The sequence below is a fragment of the Apaloderma vittatum genome, unplaced genomic scaffold (genome assembly GCF_000703405.1).
Source record: "Apaloderma vittatum isolate BGI_N311 unplaced genomic scaffold, ASM70340v1 scaffold10803, whole genome shotgun sequence".
Taxonomy (NCBI): Eukaryota; Metazoa; Chordata; class Aves; order Trogoniformes; family Trogonidae; genus Apaloderma; species Apaloderma vittatum.
In genome coordinates this window covers 49,496-59,229 of record NW_009709794.1, presented here as the reverse complement: position 1 = coordinate 59,229, position 9,734 = coordinate 49,496, and the positions used below count along the sequence as shown (strand labels likewise).

The window sequence follows — 9,734 nt, the reverse complement described above, 5'->3', positions numbered from 1 at the left end:
CTCTCGCTGTCCCTGTCCTTCCCGCAGCCTAGCGCCCGCAGCTCCCCGCACAGCCCCTGGCGCGCCAGCAGCAGCTGGAACAGCCGCCGCTCCAGCTGGAACAGCATCGGCCGAGCCCCCAGCCTCAAGCGTCGGGGCCAGAGCGGCGAGCGCCGGTCCCTCCTCTCCGGAGAGGGGAAGGAGAGCTCAGAAGAAGGGGAGAGCTCAGATGAGGAGCACTCCAGCCGGGCCGGCAGCTTCAATGGCTCTTTGCCTCATCGCATGGAGTCGCTGGAAACGAAAGGCTCCTTCGACCTCCAAGATACTCTGCAGGTGCCTTCCCTCTACCGGACCAGCAGCATGAACAGCAGCCGAACCTCCACCTCCGAGCACCAGGACTGCAACGGGAAGACCTCACCGGGTCTGCTGCTGCACCAACTCCACTTGGATGACCCTCGACCGGACTGTGATGACTGCGATGACGAAGGCAACATGGTAAGGAAATGCCAAGCGCTTATTTGGGGCTTTTTTCCTTCTTAAAGTGTACTGTCTCAGGAGTGCATGAGTGGATGCAAAGCAATGGCCTGTTGCAGGGACTAGGACTCACTTTCATCACCAGACCAGGCCGAGAGTCATCCAGAAGGTCTCTGAGCCATCAGAAATGGGGTTGGCATCACCCCAGAAATGGGGTTGGTTCCTGGGTTGGAACCCCAGGTTCCACTGAAAGGTGCAGAGTGAAGGCTGTTTATTCGAAGTATATGCTTTTCTGAGTTTAATTTTTCTTTTTTTCTTTTTCTTTTAAAAAATAAGTAGCTTTCCCTGCTTTCCAAGCATTATTCAGCTTTCTGCCCCCACGCACAGCAGCAGACAATTTGTATTGACATCAACAGGCAACAAAAGGGCAGGGGTTTGGCCCCTCATTCCCGTTATTCCCCTAGAGGCAGTAGTAATTTCAAAAGCTTTGCATTAATTTCCGTATGAAGAGGCATTAGGCTGAGAAGCACCTCTCTTGAAAAGTACCATTTAGGAAATATTGGGAATTTGGCTGCTTTTCCAAGTTTTTTTTGCGTGGCTGGCAGAGAGGGGCTTGAGCTGGCAGCAGGTCACCTGCAGGGACTGTCCCTTTGGGATGTTCCCAGGACAGTTTTGAGGGTATTTGGGGTGCTTTGGGATGTTTTTTGCTCTTCTTGGGTTACCTCTTTGTTTCATTTTAACCTTATTCTCAGGTTTAAAATTGCAGCATTGTGATGTGTCATTCCCAGGGGGTGACTTGGTTTCTGTTGGTGAAGTGGCTTGATTTTGGGTAGAGCCGTGTGGTGATAACTGGGGCAGGACTGAGAACAGGAGAGCTGCAGCTTGTGAACCTGGTTTTACTGTATTTCACTGAATCTGTTGAATGAAAAGAGAATTTTGAGCATGTGAAGGGATGTGAAAGGCAGTGGTGACTCCAGAGGAGGAACTGGAGGAGAAGGAGAGTTAGTGCTGGCAGAATGGAGTCACTCAGCCGTGAATTGCCTTTAAAAAAAAGCCATTATCCCATTACATCTCCAGCATGGATCCTCAGCCTGGGATTTTTACTGATTGCCTTAACCTGATTTTTAACCTTCATAAAATAAATTGAATTTTTGAGAAAAAGAGCAGTAATTATTTTTGGAAAAAGCCTTATTAAAAGTGATCAAGAGACCATGCTCTTTATCGCTAGCTAGGGATTTTTTTTTTTTTTCATGCTCCAACATCTGCTGCTTTTTCCAGCTCACCTGGTCCAAACATCCTGCAGGTCTCTTCCTTTCCCCTGGCCAGATTAGAAGCCAGCAGCCCCCATATGATGGACACTGTGTGATGGGATGTGTCCCTCCTCTCCTGTCCTACTCAGCCAGTGCTGACAACAGGCTGTTTAATAAGCTGCATGTTTTTAATCTTTATTGTGGCAGCCACTTCTAGTGTAAACCAAATGTCATCTTCTGCGTGCCAAGGTCTGGCCACGTAGGGTTAAACAAAGGTCCTTCCATCCTCTCCCCTGGAGTGGTCAGAAGCAAATGCTCAGGGAAAGAATAGGCAAAGTTGGGTAAATAAATTGTGCCCCAGCTCATGGTATAGCCACAACTGGGACATCTGCAGCCTGCTGGTGCCTTTCCCCGTGCTCCAAAGTACGTGTTCGTTGCAAATCACTAAACCAGACAGATTGACAAATACCGCTTAGATTAGCGAAACAAGTGCCCAGGTTGTGGAGCTTCCCTTTGCGACATTTGGGGGGAATGCCTTGAGAAAGTCAGACGAAAGGTAATTTATTTTTTTTAAATGATAAAAAACATTTTTGGGAACTCCCCCACCATCAAAAGAAGAAAAGAGCTCAACTGTTATTCAGATTAAAGTAATCCCAAATATGCCTTTCTGCAACAAAACATCCCATCTCTCCTTGCTGGCTGGTTTTGATTGCCTCTGTGCAGAAATAAAAGGAAGTGCAAAAGGCTTCGTCTGGATCTCCCAGGCTCCCATTATATTAGTGCTGCTCTGCTGCCTTCGAGGAGTTTATTCTGAATTTACGTCACTCTGAGGGGCCAGAATCAGGCCTGATAGCTCTTCTCCCCACAAGTATAAAATCTGTTCTTCGTTCCATGAATGTAGACGAGGAGAAACTTTGTGGAGCAAGCGAGCTGCTGCCTGCTTGCGTTCACGTGGCTGTGACCCAGATGAGGGATCTGCTGGATCTGGGGTGCTTTTGGGTGCTTTCCTACCTAAATTGCTGAGAGCAGAATGTGAGGGGAATATTGAATCTGCAACCAAATGTGTCCCCTCCTCCCCAAAACCTTATTGCACGTTGCAACTGCGGCTCCGTTCCATTTCCTATTGCATGTTTTTTTCCGTGGCGTGCAGTCCAGCCGCTCCCCAAACCCTCTCAGCCTGCCCTTGCTGCATATTTAAAACTAAATAATCAGATCCCGAGCGCCTCCGTGCTGCTTCCAGCTTGCCTGGAGGTCTGTTGTCGCTCATAGAGCGTTTTTCAGCAGTTTCTCCCCTCTGTCCTTATAATAAATCTTTTATAAATCTAAACCTCTCCCTTACTCTGAGAAGTGCATCAGTCCTCCTTTAATGCCAACTGCCTTTCATCCTGCCCTCAGAAGTACATTAATATCTGAAAGTCCTAAAAAAAAAAAATTTTAAAAAGACAGCTGTTTCTCAGCAGCTCTCCTTGCCGTGGGATCAGTGAAGACAGCGCCGTGTCCTGGGCCTGTGCTGGGGAGGGGCACTTTGGATGCTCTTACTGGAAGAGATTTTGTCGATGTCACTTGCAACGGAATTAGAGAGTAGTTTTCTTCTCCCTGCCCACATCTTTATTCATCCTGGCCAGGTGTGTTTGGTGAACAAATAGATATGATTTAAAGCACATAATTGATATATAGCTTTGAACATAATGCTGGTTTGAGCAGCAATCAGCCGAATTGTAAGAGTTGATGCATGTCTGGACCTCAGGAAGAAAGCCTTTGATGGGCCTTAGGCTGGAAATTCTCGGGTTTTATTTCATAAATACCACTCATTTGGCTCACATTAACTGAACTAGGCTGTTCCACTGGTGGAGATCTGGAGTAATTTCTTTGACTTTAGGTTTCTGTGGCCATACTTGGCCCCATTCAGAGCAGCCAGGCTGAAGCCCCGGCCGAGCCCTGGTGCTCGCCCTTCCCCTAACCCACCGAATAGAGAGACACTTTTTTGCCTTTGCTATCTGATTTAGCCCATGAACTGCAAGCTGCAACAATTAGCCAAACCCCAAAATATCTTTGGCATTAAAATTGGACAAGAGGAATATAAAGAAGCATTCTGCACTGCTGACGTATTACCATTCACTACAAATCCCCATGATAAATACCAGAACTGCTTTGAATAATAGATACTTCTGGAAACCTTCCAGCTCACAAAATGGACTGGACGGAGTCACAGCTATTACTTTGTGTCCAGAGGCTGGGGTAGCAGTCCTCGTTCTCACCACAACTTTGAGCAGACACCTAATTTCTATCCATTTATTTACCTTTGTTAAATCTATGGATAATTAAACTAACTAGGCTGCTCAAAGGGATAACATAACCCCAAGGATACATGCTCTGTTAAATACAGTGTAGAGAGAAGGGAGCTGACTCCTCGCCTGGAGTTGGAAAAGGGATGTGAAAACAGGCAAGATGTGACCAAAACTTACTGGTGTGCCCTGGGGTGCTCTGTGCTCATGTAGGAGGGGAGGGAAGGACAGATGGATGGAAAAAGGAAAAGGGTAGAAAGGTCTAGCTTTTTGTTGTTGTTGTTGTTATTCAAACTTTTATTGTTATTTTCATGAGGTGGTTTTCATTTTCTGAAGGGTTCAGGTTGTCACTGAGTGCTTTTATTAAAACGGACACTACACGAGCTGTTACCCATCATTAATGAGACCCCTGGCTGAGTGTGTATAGGAACAGAAAGCACTTCCTCTATTCCACCCAATTACCCTAACAAATCCCATTTTTACAGTCCAGAGTACCTCCAATTGCTAACAGTTTGACTCCAAATGAATCCCCCCTCCCTATTTCCAGGGTGAAATAAATAAAAATCCCTTAGCAACCAGGTCTGAGTGTTCCTGGAGTGTGAACAGTGATTCCTGCACCGTGCTTTGCAGCTTCTTGTACCTGGTCTGGTGGGAGGTGTCCCTGCCCATGCCAGGGGAGTTGGAACGAGATGATCTTTAAGGTCCCGTCCAACTCAAACCACTCTATGATTCTATGATTCCTTTTCTGAATGTCTGCAGAAGAAAACTTCAAAGAGACTGTGTGGCTGTGTTCCCATGTGTGTGCCCAGAGGAAGTAAGGGCAGTGGAAGAACGAGGATTTGTATTAATTTATCTGTAACTGCAAAGCATCGTGGTGACATCGCGTACACCGGGCTGTGTAATTATCTTCTGGTGTTTCTCTTTGGAAGGGCTGGGACAGCCCTGACATCATGGGTGAGATGTTTGCCTGGCTTCTGCTGGTGTTCCATGGGCAAGGTGCTAGCACTGCAGTCTCAATTGGGTTAAAGATTCTGACCTCCCCTTTGGAGCCCTATAGATGAGAAGATGACAAATGTAGTCCAGAGGCTGTTGCAGCCAGAATGAGGCTTCCCCTCAGCATCCAGTTTTTCATATCTTCTGTTGACCTGTTGGCCAAGGCTTTTAAAATCTACCCTTCTGACCTTAAACAACCTTGCAGACAGTCTAAAACATAAGTATGTGTGGCCGAGGATGCACTGTGGTTTTGAGTAAGAATTAATTTGTGGGAGTCGGATGGCCCGTGTTCATGCAGAAGGTCAGGCTATCCATGATGTTCCCTTCTGGCTTCATAATCTCCCATCTAATCTTTTCATGCTGAATGAGAGGCAGATGCTTGCCATTGCATTTCTGGACCAAAACTCAGGTCCCAAATAAATCTTCAGCTTTCCAATGGTGCATGGACATAGGGCTTGGCCCTTTTTTTCAGGAATCCCTCTTTCTGCTCTCCTTGTAACCTCTGGCATAAGCATTCTATGTTCTTAAAAAAACCCTGAACAATGCAAAAAAACCCAAAAAAACTCTTGGAAGATTCAGGCAAGCATCTGATGAGTATGTGGATGGACTGAGGCTGATCAGAGCGGGTTTTCAGTCCTCTGGGCAAGGGTTTTATTTATCATGTTTGTCCTCTTGGCTGACTGTGTGCCAGATGCAGTTACCATGTGGAGGAAGAAGCAAGAACAAACCCTGTGAGCTTGCTGTGGCACAGCCCTCACCCGCCTGCCAGAGCTCCTTCTCCTGCCCAGTGGCTCCTTTTTCAGGGGGAGATCATTTTATTTGAGATTACTGCATACATGGAGATATTTGTTCAGTGAAAAATTGCCGAGTCCTTCATTTTGAAGTTTTTTGGGGGAGGTTAGGTTTTTCAACAGCTCTTTCTCTGTTTTTCTTCCGGGATTCTTCTGCTGTGCCTTTTCCTCCTAGAGCAAAAGGGACCGCCTGAAGGCATGGATCCAGGCACGTCTCCCCTCCTGCTGCAAAGAGAGAGACTCCTGGTCCATCTACATCTTCGCCCCTCACTCAAGGTAAGGTGGTGGCATCTGAGCAGTGCCAGGCGCAAGCGCCCCAGTTACAATGGCTCACTCTGCCCATCTATCCCAGCTGGGCCTCGGTATGTTCAGTCCGCAAAACTCTGTCCTTCCTTGACCTCCTAAACCTATCTCTCAGCCTGGAATTCTGTCATCCTGCTTCCCTTTCTCCTGACAACCCTCAGCAAACACCTTCTCCTTCCCTGCAGACCCTCAGCTCTGCCCTTCCTCAAGCCCAGCCGCACTCGGGCCATCTGGGCTTTGTGCTCTCCTACGCGTTCCCCTGGACTTGCACCCACGCTCAGCGAGGGTTTCCTGAGTTTGAGCTGGTGGGCCCTGGACAGCATTCGAGTTCATTCATACGAAGATTAGAGAGATTTTCAGAAACAGACTTTGGGAAATGTAATACGGTATTAAAAATCCTGGGTCAGTGTACAGCCATCTGTCACAATAAATAGCTTCTGTCCCTTTGTTCCATGTGCATTCAGCCCTTACAGGCTTGCTGGGAGTATTTCATCCTTTATTTAAGCTAAACCTGAGCACTACAGACGAAGTAGGGGGTCAGATCCAAACCTGACCGCATGTCCGAGTTGTGGAGGCAGCAGCTCCGTTTCAAGTGACCCAAAGCCCCCTTTGAACATTACTGGGGCTTGAAATTTGTGGCCTAATTCTGTAGCTCAGATCCTTTTCTGTTCATACCCCGATCTGCCTGCAACGTGCAGCTCTGCCAGGGAGGGGATTGGGAGATTGTTGCAATTGGAGTGCTCGATTCCCCTGCCATGCGTCGAGCTGCTGCCTTTCTCCCCAGACAGCCAAGCATTAATACCTACCTGTGTGTCCTCATCCTTTTTTTTTTTTTTCCTTTCTTGGCAGATTCCGTCTGATGTGCAATAAAATCATCACACACAAGATGTTTGATCATATCGTCTTGGTGATCATTTTCCTGAACTGCATTACCATTGCCATGGAACGACCCAAAATCGAGCCTCACAGTGCTGTGAGTTTCCGAGTTTAACGTTTTCTTGTGCTCCTTGTGGAGCCGACACCTGTGGCTTGGACCCCACTGCTGTGCGCTTGGTCTCACTTTCTTTCTCTTTTTTAAACGGGAAGCTGCGAGCACCCCCTGCATATCCCTTGAATTAGGTGCAGCAACTCTCCTGGTCCCTGCCCAGTGCCCTTTCAAAGTACAAGAGCAGAGCTCATGGCCTGCAATGTATCAAATATCCCATTTCTGCAAGTGCGATCAAGGTTTTAACACATGACATAAGCATGACATCTGTCTCAGTTTCCTTCTCTGATAAACCTTCAAACACTTTTCCTCTCTCAACACAATGTTCACTTCTTCCATCTGTTCTTCACGGGCATGTATGTGTGGTGTGAAGGGAATGGGGGAAACTGTTCATTTCATATTCTTCTCTCCCCTTTGTGTATCAGCTTTGTTGTGACACCAGAAAACCTGAATTGATACATGCACCGTAATGCCATATCCCTGAACCATTTTGTTTTAATAGAATACGTAAGGATTTTTCAAACCAGTCCCTCACAGCACCAACATCCATCAATCAGAGGGGCAGAATCATCCTTTTGCTCTTTTATTTTAGCATAAATTGTGGCTGAGAGAGATGGTGGGCTCTTGCTGATATATTGCAAAAGACTGCTCATATCGCCATCATATAGAATCCTGTTTTGTTGATGTAGGCGTGTCAGGCTGTTCATTTTTGTGTATCTTCAAAGTAAGACCTTAAAACTGGAGTCTTGGCTGCTCTGTGCCTATTTTAAGCTTTCTCTAGTAGGCCTTCTTACTGTAACAGTTTGCCCAGCAGTCCCTCCCCTAAATCCATATTTCTTTCATGGTGCACCAACTTGCAGCTACAAGAAGAGAACAGGACTCCCTGTCAGCCAGTCTAGCAGGAGGAAATCACTGTACCCCCAGTGGGGCACCCTGAGAATGTTCCTTCAAATTACAAATGCTTCTTTTGGAGCCCTTTGCTGTGTCCCCTGAGAGTCACCGTTCACCCAGCTTGGCTCCAAAAGGGAACACGGAGATAAAGGGAATGGGGTGACATGCAGGAGTCGGGAGCCCACAGCAAAGGACTGTAGCATGAAAAAGCAGTACAGGAAAGGAGGATGAGCTGTGGTGTGCCCAGACATTGGAAGAACACAGAGCAGAAAGGAGACAAGGACAGGTGTGTGAGGTTTGTCAGCATCAGGTTATAACCGAGGGAACTAAAATGGGTCATCCAAGGCTGGAGCTGAGGTGGACCCTGGTCTGGGAGCAGTGGGCAGGAGACAGGGGATGCTGAGTACTGGGGCAGGGAGCAGGGGAGCCAGGAGTGCATGGCTCCTGATGGGGCTTTCATCTGGAAACAGAGAGTTAGTTTAGCTTGAGTTGTTTAAAATAATTGTACTTTGCTTCCCTGGGCTGTGGATTTTCTAGCTGCTTCAAGCAAGTTCCCTTTCCCTGTCCCAGTTTCAGCTGGCTTATTGGAACAGGGGATGCTGTTGCTAGCCAACACGCACTCCCCATCGCAGGGTGCACGACATGGGCCGGAGAGATTATCCTTCAAAATAGCCCCATGCTTGCCAGAGAGGAATGTAATATCCTCAGTCTTTCCTCCATACTATTGCTGTTTTATCTCCAGCTCCACAAGCAGGTCCCTACCCTCCTCACTCCTGCCCACTGTCTAACCCTCTACAGCAGCCTTTTGTGTGGCAGTTAGCTAACGGCCGGAGATATTTCCTGTCACAGCTCAGGCAATCACAGTGGAAGCCTAGGACCTCATTAATTATGGACCCAGTATGGAAACAAGCTACTTTGTGGTTCCTGAGTCACTTTCAGTAAATCATGATCTGGCAAGCAAGAGGGTTGCCAAGGCATTTTGTCTTGTTTAAATTGCATCTCATTTTGAGTGAGAGATCTGCATCTCTTACAGGACTGCTCTGTGGGGAGAGGCAGAAATAAATCCAAAATTGTTATTAGCAGAACCAGAGCTGGTTCAATTGTATGCGCACATGCATACACATCACCTTTCCTGCAGCCTCTGCCTTTCAGCTGTCCATTTCTCAGTACAGGCAATCAGAGATTGTTCAGGGATTAGGGGAAAGTGTAATTTATTTAATGATCATCATCATTAAAAAGAAAGGTTTCTGCTAACTACAGATAGGGAACCGGTCCATGGTCTCATCTGTAATCACTAGCTGCTATTGCAGAGCAGTGGCAGGGGGGACTGCATGGTCTGGTGGATAGCGCGGGGGACCAGGAGATGAAACAATTGGGCTTCACGCCCAGGTCTAGCCTGTGGCTTTGGGCAAGTGAATCAGCATTGTGGGGCCAGGTCTCAGCTGGCATAAACCCCCAGAGCTTCTCTGGCTTCCGTGGAGCTGTGACAACCCATGCCAGCCATGCTTCGGCATCCCGTGGGTCCTGCTTGCCTTGCAGCACAGCCGCTCCAATATTGACTTAATTTCCAGGCGAATTGGGAGCTCAGTGATATTTGCACTGCGCGATGACGTCCACAGGTGAGGGGCAGGTTGTCAAGTGTGATCCAACGGGGGAGATGTCCCTGTTTCTGCTGGGAATGGGGGTAGGAGGGAGGAGATTGGGGGGCAAATGGGGAGATTTGAGGGCAGGTGCTGGCGTTTGTCCCTGTCCATGGTGCTGATGCAGACCGGGCAGCCGGCGG

At 47.7% G+C, this 9,734-nt stretch overlaps 1 protein-coding gene across 1 annotated transcript in view; it reads left to right on the top strand.

Annotated features, from left to right (window-relative positions):
* Positions 1 to 3: 3 nt before the first annotated feature.
* The window catches only part of CACNA1G (calcium channel, voltage-dependent, T type, alpha 1G subunit), a gene marked incomplete at its 5' end in the record, with an annotated part of 53,521 nt that continues 43,790 nt past the window's right edge, over positions 4 to 9,734 (top strand). Inside the window, 3 exons of the mRNA XM_009867065.1 lie at positions 4 to 474; positions 5,948 to 6,048; positions 6,925 to 7,048. Coding sequence (XP_009865367.1) covers positions 4 to 474; positions 5,948 to 6,048; positions 6,925 to 7,048 — 696 coding nt within the window. The remainder of the gene's footprint in view (positions 475 to 5,947; positions 6,049 to 6,924; positions 7,049 to 9,734) is intronic.